General features: G+C 45.2%; 1 protein-coding gene across 1 annotated transcript in view; it reads left to right on the top strand.

The window, feature by feature from the left end:
* The first annotated feature begins 899 nt into the window (after positions 1–899).
* The window catches only part of syngap1b (synaptic Ras GTPase activating protein 1b), a 95,573-nt gene continuing 72,340 nt past the window's right edge, over positions 900–24,132 (top strand). Inside the window, 2 exon segments of the mRNA XM_042107704.1 lie at positions 900–1,776; positions 22,877–23,010. Coding sequence (XP_041963638.1) covers positions 1,755–1,776; positions 22,877–23,010 — 156 coding nt within the window. The 5' untranslated portion in view covers positions 900–1,754.

Raw genomic sequence — 24,132 nt, 5'->3', positions numbered from 1 at the left:
TACACGGTCCTTGAAATCATCTTACCCCGCCTTAGGGCACCCCTGATAACATCTACTATTCTGCCTTCTTTATTACTGTAGCGTCATGAAGTGGATACTTGTGGATACTAGTGACCATGACCAACTTCAGCACCTGGACAGCTCCGTGTCTGCAAACCTCGCGATGACCGTGGTGTTGAAATGTTCTCATCTGGATTCTCATGACTTTGCAAACAATGTTTAAGTTTTTCCTGAAATTCCTTGGGTATGTATTCATGTTGTATTTTACACAATGTTTTGTACAAGACGCTAGTGGGTGTCTTTTCTGTTCGATCTTAAGTCAAATAGAACAACATCTGCACTTGCTCTTCAGTGTGTATGTAGCCAGTGAGAAGCAACGTGTTCAACATCGAGCTTTCAGACGTGTAAGAAAATGCCACCTGATCCTTTCAGCCAGTTATGACAATAGATGTAAAGGCAGAAGTCATCCATGTTGGCCAGACCAGGGGCATTTTAGCAAAAGGCTGTTGTGGCATTGAAAAGTTTATGGATAATTGCTCCTTGTTTCTTTAAACTGACTGGTAATCGTTTCGAAATTCAAGCCATATCGAAGTGGTCACAGATGGGTGCAATAGAAGTGGTTGACCAGCAGATGGTAGCCATGTCTGAAGATTGACATCCTCGTTTCCTACTATGAAAACAGGTGAGGATGCTCTTGGCTGCCCTGTTCGCCATCTTGGCTCAGTACACCACAGTGGCATCAGCTTCCTGTTGATGCATCTGGTCATGAGTTACAATGCGTGGTGCACGAGCGTGGTAGTGAGTGTGCCCGTGAGCTTGTTAAGAGTGAGTGATCGTGTGTGATAAGATACGCGGTAATACAGCAAACAGATTGTGCGTTTTAGCATTGAGTAGTTATTGACATTTGCAATGTCAATATTATTGACATTTTGCAAAGAAGTAATTTTGGTCATGCTGGTCCAGTGTGGCACATTCAAATGGAAGTTATTTCCCACACAGCTCTTGCATGTTATAGCATTTATATACTGGAGTGGTTTACCAACTCTGGTCGCCAGGCTCGTGTATTTGTCTGAATCTGAAAATTGTAAATTGATGCTGAAATGCCCAAGTTTCTGGGGAAATGTTATTATTCAGAATGTACAGTGAAATGCGCCTAAGCGAAGGAAACTCGTTTTCACACTCTCTAATACATGTCATAAAGATGGTATGGGGTGTGAGTGAGATTCTACCGCGTAATTGGCATATGAGACCCCCCCTTCTCCGTATCTATAGGGCGTGTGTGAATTAGAGTGAGCTTGCTGCTGCGTGTGCGCCTGAAAGCGGTGGAGGGAGCCGTGCTCCACTACGGCGAATTTGGACGGCATTGCACTTGAATACTTTAGAAACAGAAAGGACGAGGGACATGTAGTGCATATAGATTTTCTACACTGGAATATAGACACACGCATACTCAACCGCCCCCTTCTCTCTCTCTCTCTCGCCTCCCTCTCTCTCTCTCTGTCCCTCGTTCCCCCCACACCACTATAACGGTGCGTAAAATATATGAGTTAATTTAACTTTATGCCATGGCTTACGTATTTTGAATGGCTCACTTCGTTCGTGGATTACTGTTTAAATTTTCCATTTTGCATCTCCGGAATATTGGGCTGCGTCGACTCCAACTGTGAACAAATTCTTCTCTGATTGGTGAGGTAATATTTTTGCGTGCCGACAGACTGTCGAAACGCGAAGACCACGTTCAATGCCGTTGGAACATGTCCTATGTTCCCTTTCAAGGTAAGAGAACTGATATATTTCACCACTGCATCTCACCCTCCCTCCCCCTTCCTCCTCTCTCCCTCTTCCTAGCTTCTCTCCTGCGCTATGATGCCTCTAATACGGATTTTAGCAAATGGGCGCTATTATAGCGGCGCAGTCTCTTGGAGTGCGATTGTAAGACAAGACAAATTGGACTCTGGGTTAACGCTAGTGTAGTATGCAGCGTTGTGTTTCACTGAAGTGTGCATGCGTACCAGTGCCATCGGTATTGCAAGTGGATTTCCCTGTGTGCGAGAATACACATCTCGCATTATGTCGAAGTTCTTGTGTAAATTCGCCCTCACATTCATGGCAGGGCGCACATTCTATTTGAGTCAAACATGAAAATTCCAGCATGAACAGCACACGGCGTTCGTTTCCAGTTTAGCACTGAAAAGGCCACAGGGCTTACTTTTGGCGGTGTGTTCTAAGACTCAATATTTTATGAGCAAGTAGTAAGAGAATGTTGCTGTCGAGAGAGTGTTCAGATTCATTGATTTTGAATTGTAACGGTGCAGCCGTGACCAACATTTTGACAGCGAGCAACATGCACTTTCCAGTAGGCATATTATGCTACTGTGGCACACTGGCATAGTGCAGAATGAGAGAAAAAAGGAAATGGTCGAGAGAGCAGTCATTTGTATTTGAAAGGGAAATTATGTATTATTCTCCAAAGTTCATAGTTGTCATTTGGAGCATTAATATGTACAGGCTTATCTTCCCAATAGCCTGCATCCTCAACCACCATTTCTAGCTGAAATACATTATCTTTTCTAATGCTCTACCCAAAGTAGTGACATTTCATCCTCTGAATTGTGAAAGCCAACCCTACATCTTACCACCAGACACCCCCTCACTTAAAAAAGAAATAGTTGAAGCACTTTATATATTTTATATTATAAGGCCCTCACAATTGTATATTTTAAGCCACTGTATATTTTAAGGCCCTCACAATACCAGTGGCTGGTGCACACTCATGGCGTGATGTTCTCCACTTCCTATCATGTCCAAACGGCCTCAGTGTGAGCTCCTGCTATTGAAATGGGTTACATAATATTTGTGGGATGTTAAGCTGTGTGAGGCTCTGTGGATATTGTTATCGGAAATTCTTGCATGCACAGTAATCTGACTTGAAATCATGTCAAGAGACCAGTGAATCCTTCCTTAGAAAATCGTCTTCACAGAAAGACGTCTTACTGTGAGTGGTGGAATGCAGTTGATCTTTTTTTAATTTTTTTTTTTTTTTTTTTAAGCTCAGCATGATTTTGGGGGTGATTGTAAAAAGACATACTTGGTAGGATTTGCGACCAAATGTGTACACCATGTAGTCATTTCAGTGTTGAGTTGAAGTTTTGTTAAGTATTCAACAGTTGTAGGGCCCAGGAAGTGACTAAGAATTCATGCAAATTCAGAAATGTTCATTTGAGCCCTCCCATTGGTATGTTCTGAATAGTGAGCCGAACATGTGTATCTGGAGAAACCATCTTTACAGATCAGCCGTTAATACACCTAACTCAATCCATCATGGATCATGGAGAAAGAAATAATGGGAAAATACATAAATGGACAAATTTGGTCATTGATCCAATCAGCCCAAGTCATGTTGATTTTACAGTAGTTTGATACGGCACTCATAGCGGGGACATTTAAAGAGACAGGGCGACCGTGATGTGCTGCAGCCTTCCTCCTAATGACTCAGTACACTTGTCTTCACACATTCTGTCAGCCCAATATGTGCAAATGTGGTGGCTTTCCGTCAGTGTATTCAATTTCTCTTGGCTATAAATAACTCTGTCTCAGAGACTAATAGCAGAATATTCCTGGTTATGCCATAGTATCATCTTTATAAAATGTCATTGTCATAAACTGTACAAGCATGTCATTTTTGTATGAATTGCATATACGTGCCATTAGTACTCCTTTCTTAGTAGGCATCATCAGATTTTTGTAATTCATTAGTTGTGCACATGCTTAGTGGGACATTAAAGCAGAATTGGGGATCTATGAAGAATCAACACCCAGTGGAAGTCCATCAAAGTTTAGCTGCCCTTTATTACCGAGCATTTGCATGGATATTAGCATATTCATCACAGCGGAAGGCTGTTGTCCAATGAGGACGCGCAGGAGGACTGCAGCTGGTTGGTTCCAGCCCTGTCACACATATCATTATGCCGACACCTCAGGACCTTTGATCCCTCCTGCAGGTTAATTGCATCCTAACTCACATTCAAAGTGGAAGGGAAGGGAATAGAAAACTATCAGCACTGCAACATTGCCGCTGCACATTCACTGCTTGAATCACATTTTTAAAGTCCTTTTATTGTAACATTGACTTTGTTTAAGTCCTTTTAATTGTGACATTGACTTCTCTTCACGAGCATAGTGAAAAGAAAAATAAAGGCTGTACTGCCTCTCTCACTGTTGCAAAGCTCAGCTTTTAGCCTAGCCTCCACCTGTTCAGGCAAGAGGCCCAGCCTGTCCCTCTAGCTGCTAGCAAAGAGCTCTTTTGCCTCTGAGATAATGCAATCTGTATAAAGTGCCACTCCATAGGAATGGAGTGATGAGGAGAACGTGAGGAGAGTCTGAGCTCCCTTATGGGTTTTAAGTGTAGCTTTGCAGATGAGGAGCCGGGAGATGGGAGGGATTCTCTGCAGTGGAGGCCACAGTGCTTTCTGATTGATCTCCGCATTTTGCTGCTGCCAAAAGGTCATCGTGACTCCCCTCACACACACACTTTTTCCTGTCACTATGATGAGCGATCCCACCTCCCCAGCCAATGAGAGCCTTCCTTGCAATGAGAGTCATGTCTGCCTGAATGGTTGTCTGCCAATAAAATTACAAGACACCCATCTCTGGACAGCGTTGCCTGTCAAAACCAGTAGGCAATCAGTAAGAGTTTAAGTTGCTAATGATATCCAATCAAATTATATAGGTGGCATAATGATGCTAGGAAAAACAGTTTTGTTGCAAATGAAGTTGCAATGTATCTCACCTCTTATTGTTGTCATAAGTGACATCCTGTCCTTGTATTTCTAAAGCCCTCTAGTTATTTTAGCTGTTCATGAGTTATAAAATTAAGGAAGCATTTAGTAAAAGTCTCAACAGCAGCAGACTTTGCTGTGGCGCATGCTAAATATGTCACATTTTTGCCTGATGATTTTAGTAAAGCTAAAAAACTAACTAATATGTGGAGAACCCTGGAATATGTATAGCTGTGTATGAGCTATCTTACTCTCAATGTATTTGTCAATTGTTAGCCTTAATGTGTATGCCAGCATTGCTGAAAGAAATCTGTAAGTACCCTTGGCTTTATGAATCAGTAACACATCATCCTCATCCCCAGATTTTCCACTTTATGTGTGAACTGTACTGGTATTGGAACTGGCATTGGGCACACAGATCTGAATGTAGTACGGACTCTGCTGCGGCTATTTACACCACAGCTCCCCCCTATATTTCCACATAATTTAAACACTTTGTATAAACCTTCAAACACCTTTATTATATTAATTTAGCAGACACTTTTATCCAAAGTGACTTACATACATGTATACTAATTACATTACAAGGGCCATTGTCCCCGGAACAACTTGGGGTTATGTGCCTTGCTCAAGGGCACAATGGCGGAAGCCGGGATTTGACCCTCAACTTTTCAGGCTACTGCATGCTAGCACAGCTTATTAACCACTACACTACTGCATGCTAGCCCAGCTCCTTAACCACTGTGTTACCTCTGCCCATGAAAGTGCCCACTAGTATGACTACTGTGGTTCTGCATCCTAGAGAAAGTGAGTTACGTGTTTTATTAGATGTCCATAATGCAGCTCATGACATAATGGGTTTGGAAATTAAACTATAGGTTTAGTCAGCACAGTGCAGTCTTGGGGACCCTAACAGTTTATGACATGAGTTTCCTTATGCTGACTGGCAGTAATATTTCTCACACAACATTTTCCTCTCAAGGATCCTCTAGTTGCCCAGATTCTTGAAACTTTTGGTGTTCTCACATATACCGGTATGTATACATATATATATATATATATATATATATATATATATATATATATATATATATATTTTTATATATATATATTTTTTCTAACCATACTATTACTGCATTGGACTATATGTAATCAGTCTAACAAACAGTTAAACGAAGAAAAAAATGGGAAAATCTTTATTTGCCATCTATCCCAGAGTTAGTAATAACGATAATGCATCAAATAAGATGATGCATACCTTTCACTTATGCTAAGCTAGGCTAATGGTGTCAAATTGGGTTATGATAACGGTATGTATCCTCTTATCTAACTCCATGGGGTAGATGGCAAATAAAATAATGTCCCAAAACGTTGTCATGGTCCTTTGTCATTCATCACAGTGAACATTATAGGAATACTATAGATATTGTAGGAATCATAGTATTTTGGGACATACTGTAAATAAGTGGTTCTCAAAGTGATCCAGGGGACCGAGACGGTAAATGTAACGTGGAAACAAAATGCCAAAATAATATTTTAATGTTACCATTTTGCCGTGATGATGGGCTCAGGTGGGGCTTGAAAATTCCCAACTTCCAAAGTGGGGAATGGCAGAAAAAGTTTGAGAACCACTGCTGTAGATGTACTATAAAAACACTATAGAGGGCAGGACATTGCAGAGGTGTGACAGAATCTCTAGAAGTATTATACACTACTTTAGAACTACTTCCGGTATATAAAAGTATTACTATAGTTCTTATATAAAAGTATTACTGTAGTTCTTTTTCATAAGGAAATGCTGGACCTGGTGGTTCAAAATTCCATACTCCTATGAGAGCCATGACACAAGTGGCAGTACCCGTACATTTGGTCTAGGTGCCCATGAGGTCCTGGCCTCAATTCAGACCTACGGCCATTTTCCGATCTCACCCAATCTCTCTCTCCCAATTGCGTCATCTCAACTGCCCTAAATACATAAAGTTTAAAAAAAAATAATGACCAAAAGTCTTTCAGACTCCTTATGTCAGTCATTTTCTAAATGAGGACATGCTGTGTGTAGCTGACTACACATCCGAATTAAACTAGACTAATAAGTGAGGTATGCTATATTGAAAATCAGATGTTGGAACCCAGTATACATGCAAGTTCTCAGAGTTGTTGGCACCCAGTAGACATGCAAGTTCTCAGAGTTGTTGGCAGATCTCAGACTTGAAATGGGCACTAAAAAACAGGTGAATCTGAACAAAGACAGTGTTATGCAAGCCATTCCTCTGATCACCCCACCTCCACCACTTTGAGTTGGAGATTCAGGTAGAAGTTGCTGGAGCCTATGAGATGGAGAGTTTATCCAGTCTTTAAATTTAGTCTTAGGTGCCAAACTACTACCGCCAAAGGGTGAGAGGTCACAAAGCCCTTAAATGAGCTGAGAGCTAGTGTGTGTGTGTGTGTGTGTGTGTGTTCCACACACTGCTACATGTGTATACACATGTCTAAAAGCACTGTGCATGTGTAAACTTGGCATTTACACTCTAAACATTAACAACATTAACATATGCATGCTTTCACCTGTGCTGTAACCCTTCATTTCAAATGAAAAGTTGACATTCACATTCAAGTATTGGCCTTTTTTATAGTTAATTATAGAAAGACGAAAAAGAAGAGGGTTGTGTGGAGGGAATGGGTACTGAGGCTTAATCGAATTTTCAGAGTCTGTTGTGTAGGTTTCTTTGGCAAGCTTTTCACTTAGTGATGGTTAAGTGTGCCAATCTGAGAGCCGAGTGGGGCAGCACTCCGTTCCTTAAAAATGCAGCCTTAAGAAGGCAGCAGAAGAGAGTATTCATAGGAAATATTGCCTTGAAATATGGATGCGTTGAAAACGAGAAAGGCTATTTGTTGTTAGGGGCCCATAATCACTCCGGCTGAAAATAGCAGAATTCAACAAGATTTGTTGGGTCTTGCAGGCATTGAGAGTCAGAAACTATGCCAGCCTGCAGTTCTCAAAAGGTGGCGTGTTGGATATTACTGTCAGTGAACCATTGCATGGGTCAAGTTATGTAAAAGCAAGCTCTCAATGCGGGGTGATAGCGCCTGATACTCTGGTGTGGAGGACAGAGCCAATTCCAAGGAAATGAAAAAGTGTCAGAGAGGAATAATAGCATACGGTTGGCTCAGTGCACAGTGGATGAGGTATTTCCACATCTACGTAGGATCAAACTTAATTAAAATGTTTTTTTCTAAATAAAGTGACTGTGACGGTGTACATGGCCGCACTTGGCTGCAGCGGTTTAAGAATGCACTTTGATTAATGGGACTTCTATCTGGAGTCTCCATTCATTCACACAGTCTCCCTTTTCACTTGTACTAGTGCTGTTATAGAGAGAGGCTGCTCTGAAGTGCTGACCAACAGTGCTGCTGCAGCTCATTGGTTGATTGTATGAGAGGGAAGAGAGAGAGAGAAAGTGAGAAACAGACAGACAGATAAAGACAGATTTTGTGTGTTTGAGAACGTTTGTGTGTTTGAGACAAGGTAGTGGACAGTTAAACAGAGAGAGAGAGGGAGAGAGAGTTAGAGAAAAAGAGAGGGAGAGAGAGATTGTGACGAAGACAGAGCGAGCGTCCCAGTCAGATATTGGCTGGATCAGATCAAAGGGAGGAGTAAGTTGAACATTAACTTTTGCTGCAGCACAGGAAATATTTGCCACACTTGTGTGTCCCAGCTGTGCACGAAACAGGAGATTTCTCCAGGAAAGCAGTTTACCTGGGCACATGAGAGTGAGACCCAGTCGTCCTGCTCTCTTAACGAGTGTTACAGCACCACTTGCCGTTGGCATGGTTTGGAAAACAGTCGTCCTCAATTCCCAACATGGATCCAATTCCCATTTATCCCAAACAACCTTCTCTCCTGGGCTTCTTTTCTCTTTCTTCACACACACACACACACACACCCTGCTCTGGTGAGGCTCCTCAGAAGGGCCTCCCGCATGGCTTCCCAGCCCATGTGCAGGTGGACGCCCAGGGTAAGGTCCAGTCAGCAGCGGAGCCCCACACGGAGGCTAACAGGCCGCATGGAGCGAGTCCACAGTCACACCTTCAGAGTAAAAGGAGCTCAGTCAGGTGTGTTACCTGGGGGGCTACAGACTGACTAAACCCGTTCTATTTGCTGGATTCCCTTATCACACCGAATTCGAGTAAATACTAAATATCGTAATATAGTAAATTATCACTCACAGCAACTAAAACTTAGCCTAGAAATCTAGACGCACCCTAGCGGCTGCAAATTACATTTGCTTCCAGGGCTAAAACTAGATATCGTAAATCGTAAATATCGTAATATAGTAAATTATCACTCACAGCAACTAAAACTAGTACATTTGTTCTTGTTGTCCTGATACTATCCTAAGGTAACATGTGGGTAATTATGGGCAACAGTATGCTCTAATTGCGATGGAGGCCTTGCTTGCGGTTCTGTCCAGATCTGTTCCAGGTGTCAGGAACAGTGAGTCCTCTGATGTGCTAACTAAGTGCTGCCAGCAGGGGGCCCAGTCTGGGTGAGCCCAACTCCTGTCCATGTTCCTTCAGTGACAGATGGAGGTCACTATGCCAAAAGTGGCCGTGCAGGCAACCTTTTTGGTTGCAAACAGTGAGTGAGCGATAAACCAGATATTCCCTGTATTCTGTCATTGGAATGGGAGTGTTTGAAGGCACGTCTGGTTTGATTGGTGTTGGCAGGCTTTCGCCCGCCAGGCTCGGTCAAGGCCCATATCTGTGCTACGGCTACGGCTGATGCTCCAGGGCTCAGAGTGTGTGCGGTCACCGCGCGGATCCAAGAGCACCGGGTCACGTGTAGCTCACGGCCAAGCGCTGGGGCTGGACAGAGCAGAGAAGAGCTGAGCTGCTCTGAACTCCATGAGTAGCCTGGATGATAATAATATAATAATAATAATAATAATCTTTATTTATATAGCACTTTTCAAAACAAAGTTACAATATACTATACTATACTATATATATATATAGGGATACTGGCCCTCAAAACTCTATGGAACGTGGAAATGTTCCTTCATTGCAAGGTCTTCTCCAGACAGACAGAGACATCCAAGTGGTATCCATCGCTCAGCTGTTGTTTAGCTTTAGCTGTAGTTTAGATCACGTTAATGCATTTCAATTCACACTGAGTGATCGTTTAGATGAGGAGTCCAAAAAAGTATTCTTAAACCACTCCGTTTTTTTTTTTTGGTAATTGCAGAAAGGCAGCTTGGTCCAGTTACAGTACAGGACCTTTACTTTGCCGAAGGAAACCAGACGGACGCTCTTAGTTGTGCTCTGAGGTCAACGGTTGATGTTGTTAGAGAAATAGCGTTGTCTGTGAGTGCCACAGATGCCTGTTCAGAATAAATGATCGCTGACATTTAGCAGTGGAACAAACTGACGAGCGTCGGGTCAAACGAAGCCTGGCGAAAAATGAAAAGGCAAGGTGGGTGTGCCATTTTTAATTTAAGAAAATGAGTCTGAGACGTAGGAGGAGAAGCTGCAGGACAGCTGTAGCTCTGCATGTTCTCACAGTCGCTGTTGGAGGAGATTAGAGATTTTAGGCCTAAATTTCATTGCGGGTATTGCGCATAATTTGTTCAAGTCCCGCAACTCATAAGTCGAGCGACGAGTAAGAATGAACAGGTATGATAAGGGATCAGATTCCAAAAATAATTCAGTGGAAATGCATGGATTCCAGTTTCTTCCAGTAGCAGCAACTGGAATCCATGCATTTCCACGGAATTATTTTTGGAATCTGATCCTTTATCGTACCTGTTCATTCTTACTCGTCGCTCGACTTATCGTGACTAAATTCAAGATGGCTGCAAACGCTAAACTTCATGAAGATACTGTCTGTATAAATCGTCTTGTAAGTAAACTACCAGTGCTTTTTCAAAGTTCTCAATGTCTCGTTTTAAATGTCAGGGCCCTCGGAAGTCTACCAATGAAGTGTGGAGATACATTGAGCCTAGTAAATGGTGTAAAACAGTGATTTATTTGCATGGCTAGCCCGATGCCGAAGCACCACCATTGAAAAAGCTGTTGGTAGCATCGGCTAACTAGCGCCAGATTTTGGAGTACAGGGGACAAGCCGAGATGGGCTATGAGACATACGTTCACACTCGGTATCATGTTTCAACACACTTTAGGTCAATATCACACCGGAATTCTCCTTTAACAGTGCAGAGGACTACTTAAAGGTGCGGTCCTCAATCCTGGTGAAAGATTGTCGATATTAGAACTCAACAGCCAATCAAATGCACCCCTAGTGCTACAAAAGCAAGTTTGTTGACGGGCTGTGACGGTGTATGGTGTGTAGTGCAGCTCACTCTGAAGGTTACCACCATCACGCTGAGAAAGACTTCAGTTAACTGGAGGAGCAGAGGACAGCTAGCTCTCTCCTGTTCTGACAGGGAGCAGAGCACGGCTAGTTTTCTCCTGCACTGAGTGAGAGGCACTGAGGCAGCGCCATAGCTGAATCCCCTCAGCAGCGTAATCTCCAGCACTCACTCGTGAGAGATAGAACACGGCCTGCTACCTCACTGCACTCCCAAGACAACGCTACCGCATACACAGCCCAGGATAAGCACACCTTGCACTTTCGTACCCCCGGCTGGCACTATACGCATGACTACACGCGAGGCTTAGTCCATCCTACAGGCAGTGGAGGTGATCTACTGGATAGCATGACTCACACAGTCTGTGGTCATTTGTGACCCTCTGTTTAAATACTAGCATTTTTTTCCCTTTTTCCCACCTCATTGGGCCTACCCGATCCATTGTGTGTGTAGTGATGTAGTCGATGGATTGGTCTTCGCCCGAAGTCTTACCTCCGTCTCTACATCAGCTGAGGTGTTCGTTTAAACCTTCATTTAAGGTAATTATATGAATAAACAGCAGCTGGCAGTGGTGGTTATTACTGGATGGCAGGCTGGCAGGCTGGCTTCCTCCTTCACTGTGGCTGCCACAGACGGAGACCAGGGCTGTGTGTGTGTGTGTGTGTGTGGGTGTAGGTGTGTGTGTGGTAGGCACGTGTCTGTTCCCCTTTAGCGACACAGCATGTCATCCAACCACCTCCAGGTCATGTTTGTGCCACAGTTTTAATGTAACCTGATGACATCACTCCCTGGAGTGGAACTCATACACACACACACACACACACACACATGCATGCACACACACACACACACAAATGCACACATGCACAAACACACTGAGATGCAAACACATGCACAGATGCACTGTCAAACATACACACAGACACACGCACACACAGTGCAGTATAAAAACATAGTGCACCCCATGTAAGCTATGTTCTTGTTGCCCAGGTCACAAGTACAAATCCCACATCGCGTGTTCTCGGGCTGCCACAGTATTGGCCTTAGCCAGCACTCACAAAGCCCTTATGAACAGCACAGCTCAGATGAGCAGCCACAGTACAGTATTGGCCTTATCCAGCACTCACAAAGCCCTTATGAACAGCACAGCTCAGACAAGCAGGGCTTCCTCGGGCTCCTTTATTGTTCGGTTGCTGTGGAAATGCTCATTCTTATGCAGTAGTTCTAATACAGTGGAACTGTGCTGCTCTACCTTAGTCAAGTCAAGTCAGTTTTATTTTGAAAGCGCAATTAACATGCACACAGTGCAACCCAAAGCGCTCCACAAACAAGACACATAACAACAAGACAAAAGATGCCGGATGGAGCGTATATTAGACGTAGGAATATGTCCAGGAGTGAAATCATTCTGTACTGCTACGTGGACTTTTCACCCCAATACTAGTAATGTCAGTAACAATGTCAGTGTTAATGTGTTAGCTGACATTCATGGCATGGGACACATACAGTAGATGCATATATTTGTGTAAAGTGTGCAATGTTTAAAGTCTGAAGACATAGAGCATATTGGCCATATAGGGTCTCTTCTAGACATGTATATAGTGGTTGTGTAATGGTTGGAGAAAAGCACCATATGAGGGAGGCGGCAGGCCCTGGTTGGTGCTCTGTTCCGGAGGAGTGTGTAAGAGGTGATATTCAAAGCCAAAGCAGTGCCCTGGAAGCCACAGTATGCCATCTGCCTTCGCCACGAGAGGAGCGGACACACACTCACACTCACTCACACTCACACACACACACAGTCACTCACACACACATACACACACACACACACACACACACACACTGCTCTAATCTCACAGGTAGGCAGCCAGTGAAAGCTCCCCCAACCGCCCTGTTTTATTGCACCTCTCCTAAACTGTGCATTTTTTCGCCTGCGTAAATGACACTTCCCATGCAACACATCTTTCATTTGCAGCAAACCCACCCAGTGCTGCAAATGCTAAAAGAAGTACATTCTTGCACAGAATCCCCAAAAATATACAGCACATCACCAAAATGCTCTGGGAGAAAACCTCCCCACACACTGCAGAAGAGGAGCATTGAAAATATACATTTTGATATTTTAAAGCTTTTGTATTTAAGTATATACTTATTTCGTTTTATTTCTTAGGGACAATGTACAATTTTTAACATAAATTTGCCATTTGCTGCATTGTAGCAGAGTTATCCTCAGGCTAAGGCTTCTGATAGCGTGCCTCTTTTCCCGGTCACTGTAAGCTATGCCATTCACACTGAGAGTCTGTTTAAGTGTCCGCTCTGACTGAGGGGCACAGGCCTAGTCACAACAACGCCGGCGTGCCGCAGCAGAAGTCCCGTCTGACCGCATCCTCGGCTCCTCTGACCCCCTCCGTCGGTGGCAGCGTGTGGAGTGTGGAGCGTGCGGGTTTCAGAAGTGGAGCTCCAGGCAGGCGTGCCCTGAGACGCAGCCGCCCAGTGGACCGCTGTGATCTCCGCCACCACCGGGGCTCTCTCAATCCAAAAAAAAAAGGCTTTTCTGTTAGGGCAGGTGCCTCCCAAGTCATCAGCGTGTGTGTGTGTGTGTCTGTGTGTGTGTGTTCTGAGCCTCGGTGTGTGCGTGCTTCAGTCTCTGTGTGTGTGTGTGTGCGAGCTTCAGTCTCTTCTGTGTGTGTGTGTGTGTGTGTGTATAAAGGATGATGGAGCGAAGGTGTATGTGACTGAGAACCCTCAGGGTAATAAAACAATGACACAGTTCTGAGCCTATCTCTGGATTGAGGACAGATAATTATAATTATTCTTTGTCTCCGAGGAGCTCAAAAGCCCGACCTGCTTTTTCTCCACGGGGCCTTGCGCACACATGATGACATGAGAGAAGATGCGCGTGTTGATGGAGACCAGGAAATGCAAACTTACATACATACAAGTGTGCACACACACTCACATTCCTTTCTCTTCATAAAAAGTTGTGTGCATTATCAAGAGTCCTTGCATAGTCATACTTACACATACGCACATACACACACACACACACACACACACAGACCATTCTCTCCATAAGCCTGTGTGTCTTCTCACTTGTCAAAGAATGTCAGTGGGCTTGGTGCAGCCGTCCGTGATGGTGCTGGGTGAGTAACGTGAGCAGGCCAGCTCGTTTACAGCCTTCATGAAAGAACACTGGACAGTAACTTCGGCGGTCAGGTGGAAACTGGTTGCACTGGCCTACGGAACATTCCTGCTGATAGGGAGATGAGAAAGAGGATGGTGTGGGTGAGTGAGTGTGTATGTGTGTGTGTGTGTGTATCCTACTAATAAGCAAACTTTATTCAGCTCGTGGCACTTCTCTCTGCTCCAGTGCCTCTGCCTGCTGCAGCAACTGTGTAAAAAAAGGCATGAAAGAGGGAACAAGTGAGAGGAGAGGAAAGATGGATAGAAGAGGGAACAAGTGAGAGGAGAGGAAAGATGGATAGAAGAGAGGGAACGAGTGAGAGGAGAGGAAAGATGGATGGAAGAGAGAGTTGGGCAGAAAAAGGAGCCAACAGAGAGAGGGACACAGAGTAGCTTGAGAAAATGGAGAGGTGCAGAATGAACGACACACCAGGAGGACTGGAGAGATGGAGAGAGAGATTGAACAAGAGCCATGTGGAGCTGGAGAGAGAGGGAGAGAAAGAGGTGGGCAGAGAGAGAGGGGGGGGGCTGAGAGACAGATGGAGGGAGAAGGGAGGGAGAGATGGAGAGGAGGCTGCCAGTGAGTTTGGAGGAAAAAGTTGGAATTGGTTCCCTGTCATAATGACCTTTCCTGCACCGCGTTCTGTGTGCTTGTCCACAACTGAGGATGTCACTGCAACACTTCTACTCACTCCATACATCCACAACTATTCCATCAGTTTCAGAATCACTCGGATTTGGTCAGCTGGGGAGAAACATTGGTTCATCTGTTTGAGTCATTCACCATATTTGTGTATAAATACCTATACATGGTGTAGAGAGAAGAGGAGGAGATGCAAGAGAGAGAGAGGAAGGGAGAGAGAGGAACAAGTCACTATTGCATGGATGGCTAGGTTGCTATGGGAACAAGATGTTGGCTCCTTTTTCCCAAAAAAGTGTCCTCCTTCCCTCTCTCTTCCTCTCAGAACCCTTCATTTATCTTGTTCTTCTCTCTGGCTCCCTCACTTCTCTCTCTCTCTCTCTCTCTCTCTCTGTCTTTCTTTCTCTCTTTCTCACACACATACATGTACACACTTTCCCCTCTTTCTCTCTCACTTCACTCCTCTCCCCCTCTCCTCTCTGTCAGTCTCCTGCCGTCTCTCACTTTCTCTCCCACTCGTTTCTACACCCTCTTTCTTTCTTTCTTTCGGTCTGTCTTTCTGTCTTTCCAACCTTTCTTCTTTTGTCCATCTATACTCCTCTCTCTCCTTCCCCTCTCTCTCTCTCTCTCTCTGATCATCCGTCTCTTTAACACTCACTTATATTCTATTCTTTTCTCGGTTGTCATGGCAATAGGCTGGGGGCGTGTGGGAGAGAGCGAGAGAGCGAGCGCGAGCGAGAGAGTGGGCGTTTCGGAAGTGACATCTCTTGGGCAGTAACCTTGTTTCCTGTAAGCTGGAGATGGGGAGGGGAGATGGGGCAGAGGGGGCACGCAGTGTGAAGAGTGCAGTAACAGCGCCGCCGTGTGGAGGACAGGAAACAGTGGGACGCATCCAGGAAGCCAGTGCCGTAAGGGAGGGCAGCACTGAGCGTGTGCAGCCACACAAACACACACACACACACACACACACACACAAACACTACCAGATCCACAGAGACTGGAACATTCACAAATACTCACACACATAGTCATTACACATACACATACACACACATATATACAGTTTACACACACACACAGACATATATAATCATGAGGACAAAATTATTCTCTCATACAAAAATACACACACACACACACACACACACAGTTGTGTACCATCCGGGCCAGTTTTTGGAGTAGATGGTGTTAGGCATGTCAGCTCCACAGCTGGGTGTGGGAATAGGAGGCCCTGTCTTCCATCAGGTCCCTCCATAATTCAGCCCCATCCCCACCCGCTCCCATCTCTCTCTCCCGTCTTGACTCACAGACTGCCACTCAATACCCAGCCTACCCAGTCTATGCGCTGATTTATCTCCCTTGAAGGTGAAGCCAAACATCTGCTTTTACAGCCTTTTTTCTCTGGGCCATCACTTTAGCGTGGTGACACCTCCTGGCATATGCCTGATGTTAGGGGTTGGTGGGACTCATTCTGATCTGAAGCAAGTTTGATTTTTTTTTATCGTCTGGCAGCTGGCTGTGGAACTAGATGGTTTGTGCTCTATGTGAAGGATAATGTATAGAACGCCAGTCATTATCTGAAAATAAGTTCCGACAGGGCGAACAGGACCCTGACGCGCCAGGTTTTGGTTCGTCCTGAAGGGACTAATTTTCCGATAAAGACCAGAAGACAATACATTATCCTGCTTATTACATGGCTACTTGCCAAAATGAGACAAGAAACTTCACTCAATTTTAAAATGATTTTGTTACGTTTTTGTGGCTTCCGTGGAGAAAATAGTTTGCCACACATATAGAACTTGAACGCTTCAGATGTTGCGTGGCTGTGTATTACTTCCTGAGCTCCACTTTTCATTGCGATGAGCAAACCAACTACTCGCGGAATGGTATGAAAGATGTGAATAAGAAGCACAAAACCCATTTTCGTTGACAGTGGCCTGTTATAGCAACGGTCTGTTATACAAAATGAACTGACCTCCGAACGTTGGGAAGGCCCATTCATGTGAAAAGAACTTTCAGCAGTACTCTGAAGAGCCGTGTAATAATGTCATATAGAATCTTGAACCCAGAGCCTTATAGATATAGAGTTGCGACAATGGGTGTTCAATGAAGTTGTCACAACTCTCTATCTATATGGCTCTGCTTGAACCTATATCCTATAGAACCTAGCAACTAGATTCTATAGAACGAAGAGCCTAGATCTAGAACTCATGTAGATTCTATCTAGAACTTTGCTCCACCACACACGGCTTAATATTGTGATTCCTTGGTTGGTTTTGTAGTAATGATATCAGTCGGTGCTCCATGGTTCCCCAACGGCCTTATTGTGGTGCAGGAACGTGGAACACGTGCTTACTGTACAGCACGCTCTGCCTCGAAAGAGGTCACGCTTCTTCTTGTTTGTACACAGTCCGCCCGGGGCAAACGCAGTGAGATTGTGCTTTTATTTTCAGTGCTGTTTGGAGAGCAGCGATGTGTGTAATCAACATTACCCCCTCGTCAGGCGCACTCCTGACAACGTTGAGTAAGGCTGACCGGTCACAGAGAGGAAGGGAGAGAGAGGGGGTGGGTGGGGGGGGGGGGGGGGGGGGGGGAGTTGGCATACCACCAATCACAAGTCACGGTGAGGGGTCTGCCCAGTACTCGGCTGTGGAGCATTAGCACACCTGCTGGGCTGAGGTCTGGGCGACGTGCCCCTTGCCAACCAGTCCAGGAGCCTTTCATATCGCATTATGAGCTCTGTGGTCAAGCCATCACCAGCACCTGCCCCCAATGGGACTCAACGCAAGTGAAACCAGAGTCTGTGATTTTGGTGAAAAGTTGTTCATGTTGATATTTGATATTATTGACAAATGACTCTCTTTCTCTGTTCTCCTGAAGCAACGTGATGACTCGTGTATGGCTCAGTCCAAGTTTCCCATTCACAGTGAACGTACAGCTAGAGGAACCTGCGGAGCTACTCACTATATATAATCAAATGTGTACAGGTCAGATTTACAATTTTGGATGAAATAAAAGCACAAAGTTGCTCAGCTCCAAGTTCTCCCATGCGCTCATGTTGATGGCCCCTGTGAGTCTCATTCTTTCTTCCTTAATTAGGAGAGGTCTGCTGCTCCACACCCAGATCCTGCAATCCTGTAATAGCACTGCAGCTTCCACCAGCTATTTTCAACCACAACTACTTTATAGTGGGGCTGGGTGCTGAAATTAGCAATGGGCCTTTATTGCGTACTTATTGCGTACAAGTGAGTTGTGTGTGTGTGTGTGTGTGTGTGTGTGTGTGTGTGTGAGTTTCCAAAACATTCTTTCCTCTTTTGTCTATAGCTCATTGCCTCTTAGTCATTTATTTATGAGGACAGCTTTGTGCACAATCAAGACACAAGGCATCAGCGTGTCTGTGCTTGATGCGAGGGGAAGGGAGCACACAGAGACGCTGGCGGTTCGGGGGGTGGAACAGGGGAGAGAGCTGGGAAGTGACAGGCAATTTTCAAGGCAGAAGTGATTTAATCTGGCTCTGTGTCAGATGGACAGCACGGTGGCACTCTGCTGTGTGTGTGTGTGTGTGTGTGTGTGTGTGTGTGTGTGTGTGTGTGTGTGTGTGTGTGTGTGTGTGTGTGTGTGTGCATGCATTTGCATGTGTGTGTATATTTGAATGTGTGTATGTGCATGTGTGTGTAAGTGAAGTGTGTGTGTGTGTGTATGTGTGTGTGTGTGTGTGTGTGTGTGTGTGTGTGTGTGTGTGTGTGTGTTGCCATGTTGACTGACTTCACAGTAGGAGGAAGTATAGCAGGCAGCATGCCTAATCTTAGTCTAATGTGTTGTGAAGTGTTGTAGTTTTAAAAGGAAGCGTCAATTTGAGGATGAAAATGACTAAAGGATGTTTTGTGCCAACAAATGGTATTTTTGTACTCCAGGGGTGCTCCAAGTCTAGTGGTATGGTTTGAGGTACACAGTGTGTGTGTGTGTGTGTGTGTGTGTGTGTGTGTGTGTGTGTGTGTGTGTGTGTGTGTGTGTGTGTTTGTGTGTGTGTGTGTGTGTATTTTAGTACTTCTTTTTACAACAGTCCAGAGTGCTCCAAGTCTAGTCGTATGGTTTGAGGTACACAGAATGTGTGTGTGTGTGTGTTGTGTGTCTGTGTGTGTGTGTGTGTGTGTATTTTTTTACTTCTTTTTACAACAGTCCAGGGTGCTCCAAGTCTAGTCATACGGTTTGAGGTACACATAATGTGTGTGTGTGTGTGTGTGTGTGTTTGTACTTCTTTTTATAACAGTCCAGAGTGCTCCAAGTCTAGTCGTATGGTTTGAGCAGAAACAAGCACTTACAGTACCCTGATTGTGATGCTACCCTTGTCTGTGTGTGTGTGTGTGTCCATGTTGACTGACTCCACAGTGAGGAGGAATCACCAGGTGCTCTGCAGGCAGCATGCTCTATCACAGCAGTCTGGCAAAATTGGCTTGTACTGTGTACAAGGCTAACAGCCAGTCATAGTCACATGTTTGAATGCACACTGTGCGTTTTCAAATGTCCATTTACTGTACAGTATGTACATATCCTGTTTGGTGTTCTCCTTCTATACATACAGTATGTTTGGCCTAGTGCTATAGGTGAAATGGCAAACACCAGTGTACAGTAGGATGCATTGATTGTAACATGCTAAATGTGGAGGATTTAACTCTCTTTCTCTGTTTCTCCCTCTCTCTGTGTAATGTTGATGTGCTGGCGGGCTGTGCTGGGATGTGGTCGTTCACAGACGGGGAGCGAGGACAAGCCGGAGAGATAATTAGTGAAGGCAGATGAAGCAGTCAGCTAGGGAAGGAAGAGACGGGTACGCCACCATGGCCAACGCCGCGCATCACACTGCACATGCCGACAGAGAGAGAGAGGGAGAGGGAGAGAGAGGGAGAGAGAGAGAGGAAGGGAGAGGAAGGGAGAGAGAGGGATAGAGAGAGCTCTGGCCTCCTCTCCCTCTCCAGCTCCCTCCTTCTTTCTCTCCTCCAGTGCCTCTCTTTCATATCACTCCTTGGCTGTCTCTCTCTGTTTCTCCTTCCCTCCCTCTCTCTCTATCTGCCTGTCTCTCGGTTTCTCCCTCCCTCTCTCCTCTCCTTTCTGTTTCTCTTGCCTTTCCTCTCTTTCCTTGTCCCTCACCCCCCCTCTCCTCCTCTTGAACCCTTTCCCTTGTCCAGTGACGGACTGGGATTAAAAAACGGCCCTGGCATTTTCACCAACCAGCAGCCCACACGGGGACGCGGGGACGCAACACACAGATATAACTTCACATGTACGGAAATAACACGCACGTTTGTAGCCCCATTGGTGATGAACTCTAACTTTAATATGCATAAAGACTGAACCAAGAACATGGATATATCAATGCACAACTCCAAAAAAATGAATGTAATATGAAATATGAAAATGAAAAAAGAATAGCCTAGAATAGATCATCAGAGCAGCCGCTCCACAAACGTGTCTTAATTAACGTCATGCCGTTAACAAGGTGCGAAGGAGCTTGCTCTTCTCCGCAACCCTGTCTATCACGTAATCAGCATCTAAGTTCATTAGGACCTCTCTCTGTCGCCATCAGCATAAAGGCCTCCAAATTATCCTGTGACAATCGTGTCCTTAGGCGATTCTTGATGAATTTAAGAGTGGAAAAACTCCGTTTGCATACCACTTGAGTACATGACAGTGTTAGTAAGAATTTACAGTATATGCTAACTATATATTGTTGTAGGCACAGGTAAAGAGGTTTAACTGCTGGAGAAGGAAATAGCAACAGATTGCAGGTAGCACATTTCTTGCTCACCAGGTTTATTTCTGTATCTTCCTCTATCTCCGCGGCATCATCAAAGTCCGACGCTCTGACTGTGTACTCATTTAGACGCATTCGGTTTTGAAATTCCCAGAAGTCATTGCTTCATATAACTTTTGTAAACCAATAATAAAAAGTATTTCAATTTCAAATAATGCACTTTTTAAACAAATGATTGAATAAGGCTACAAAAGAATGTAGACTGATGTAAATATTGAGGGTCACCATGACTGTAGTAGGCTATAGAGACTCATATGTGGTATAAATACTGATAAGTTTCCCACTACGGAAGAGGGAGTTAGAGATAAATGGCTGATATGAAGCCATGTAACACTATTGATGCTTGATAGTGGGCCAAGAGATAATGTGGAACCGGCCTTGCGATGAAGGGGCCGCGCAAACCCGACGAGCATGCCGCCCCGTGATTGGCCGGCCCAAACGGACCACGAGAGGCCGCGGCCCTTCTGGCATCTGCCCACATGCCAGACCGTCCTGTCCGTCACTGCCCTTGTCCCTCCTTCTGTCTCTATCACTTTATCTTCTCTCTCTCTCCCTCTCTTCTTTTGTGACAGGGCCATCCACAAATTAAATCCTTTTTAAGTCCTTTGCTCATCTAGCCATCTAGCAGCTACCACTGACCACCATGGAACTCTTCTCACTGACCACCACGGAACTCTTCTCACTGAACCACGAACACTTCTTACTGACCACCACAGAACACTTCTTACTGACAACCACGAACACTTCTTACCGCCTCGGTCTGTCTCTCTCTCTGTCTTTCTATCTCTCTCACTCTCTCTCTGTCTCTCTCTCAAATTCTCTGTCTTTCTATCTCTCTTGTCTCAGTTATGTCCCTCCTTTTCCTGCCTGTCCCTCTCTCACTGGCTCTCTACCCTCCCTCTCTGTCTCTGTCTCCCTTCCTCTCTCCCTCCCTCCATCCCTCCCTCTCCCTCTCTCTCCCTCTCTCTCTCTCTCTCTCCGTGTCTGTCCCTGCCTCATGCCTTTGTCATTTTGACGGCACAGCTCGGTGTCCGTGGCAGGCGGGTGTCTGTAAGGCAGCCATCTGTCCCGACTGCTAGTGGTCAGGGGAGAGGCCAGAGGTGAGGAGGGTGGCATAGGGGGCGGTGTGTGTGTGTGTGTGTGTGTGTGTGTGTGTGTGTGTGTGTGTGTGTGTGCCGCCGACATGGCAGGGACAGTGTAGGGATAGAGAAGGCTTACTTCCTGCTCCCTGGGTCTGTCGCCCAGTGTGAAGATGAAGGTTTGTGTGTGTGTGTGTGTGTGCGTCTGTGCGTGTGTGTGCGCGTCTGTGTGTCTCTGTGTGGCTATGACTGCTGTCATCCTTCAGCACACAACCCCAAGCCCCTGTGAAGAAACACAGTGAATATGCCATTTTACAAACTGAAAAAAAAATCATTTTAGAGAAGTATTTGCAGAATATAAACACAAAACCAAAAGCGACCACAGGTAGAGGAAGCCCTTGTGCTGAAGACTCATTACGCAGACATGTCCCTGCAATGCCGCACTGTGTATGAAATTGGCCCAGTAATGTCTTCATGATGTTTAGCTCGCTGTGTGATAATTTGCCTTTTCTTCTGGTACAATATATTCTTGCATTGTTCTGTGGTGTTTTAGTTAATAAGCTGTAATGTGGCTGTTTGTCACCAGAGAATAAGCTGTTGTGCAGTTAATTGCCGTTGCGTAATACACTCTAATATTGCTGTTTTAAAGGGCTAGGAATAGCATTGCGTTCCTACTGATTTTATTTGAATGTCAGAACTCAAGCAGCTATTTTGAATTCAAGGTCAGTCATCTCAGGTGGTATTTCCACAGCCTCTAAACTCATCTCTTTCACTGTACCCTTTTACTGTCTTATATCTGTCTGCACAGACAACCATTTTTACTGTTGAGTCTGGAAGTGTCTTTCTTCTCTCTCTCTCTCTCTCTCTCTCTCTCTCTCTTTCTGAAACTCTTTCTCTCTCCCTCACGTTTCTCCTCCTCTCTCCTTGAGCTGTTTTGTACTCACTAACCCCCTGCCTCCCTTCTCTCTCTCTCCCTGTGTGTGTGTGTGTGTGTGTGTGTGTCTCTGTCCCTCCCTCAGATGCGAGGTGTGCTGTCCCCCCCTCCTATCGCCCCCACGCCTCCTTCGCTGCTCCCTCCTACGACCACCCTGGCTGGGACCCCCGCATGCGTGTGACCTCTGGAAATCAGCTCTACATGTTGGACCAGGAAGAGGTACAGTGGAGTCGCCCCACCTCAGCCTGGGCCCCTGGGCCTGAGACTGGCACTGCTTGTGCTGCTCCCTCCATCACTCTCTCTCTCTCTCTCTCTCACTATCTATCTAGTTCTCATTCTCTCGCTCTCTTTCCCCCTCCCTCTTTCTTTCCTCTCCCCCTCTCTCTTTTTCTCTCTATCTATCTCTTTCCCCGTCTTTCTCTCAACCTTTGTTTATCTCCCCCTCTCTCTCTCTCTTCTTCCCCCTCCCTCGTTCTATATCTCTCCCCTTCTCTCTCTGACTCATTGGCTTAATCTGTGCTCCCCTTAACCCCTGTCATTCTCTCTAGACCTCCCTCTCCATTTTCTTTTCTGCTTTTTCTGATTCTCCCTGTGTTTTTCCTCCCTCTCTGCATCTCTCTCTCTCTCTCTCTCTCTCTCTCTCTCTCTCTCCCTGCATTCCTTTCTTTTGTTTTTTATCCTCTCATTCTAATTCTCTCCCTTTATCTCATTTGCCCATCCTTCTTCTTCTCTCTTATGCTCCCTTTTTCCACTCTCGCTCCCTCACGCTTTCTCCATCTCTCTCTCTCTCTCTCTTTCTCTCTCTCTGTCTCTCTCTCTCTCTGCCAAGCTCCTCTGTAACTCATTTGAAACCAGCAGGCAGAAGAAAGAGAGTGTATTCTCCTTCCACACCACCTTTGAACAAGGCTCTGGCTGTCAGAAGTACAAACGGCCAGCTCAGCACATTGCATGTCCCTACTCTTGATTATCTGTAAAGCTCAATGCTGCCGCCGCCGCTGCTGCCACTGCACATTTTTGCGAGGCTGCATTTTTTCCTCTCTTTCCCACAGTGAGAAAGCTTCTGGCAAGGACATAGAGACCTCTGACATTCCCATCATCCATACACAATTAATATTTACAGCTGTTTAAGAGTGATACTCACCAACATAATGAAGTGTTATGGCACATTAGAGAAGGTTATGAGTTCAACCTTCATTGCATAGTAACTAAGGATTTTTTTTTGTCTCCCTGCCTTCCAGGATTGAGAGTATTATACCGCATTGTATGTTTTTGACGTAACACAGAAGCAACACTGAAGCAACACAGATGCGGATGAGGTCTCGTTTAACTCTGCCGTCACCC

This window comes from Alosa sapidissima, chromosome 10 (assembly GCF_018492685.1).
Source record: "Alosa sapidissima isolate fAloSap1 chromosome 10, fAloSap1.pri, whole genome shotgun sequence".
Classification (NCBI taxonomy): Eukaryota; Metazoa; Chordata; class Actinopteri; order Clupeiformes; family Clupeidae; genus Alosa; species Alosa sapidissima.
This window is presented reverse-complemented; position numbering and strand designations above follow the sequence as displayed.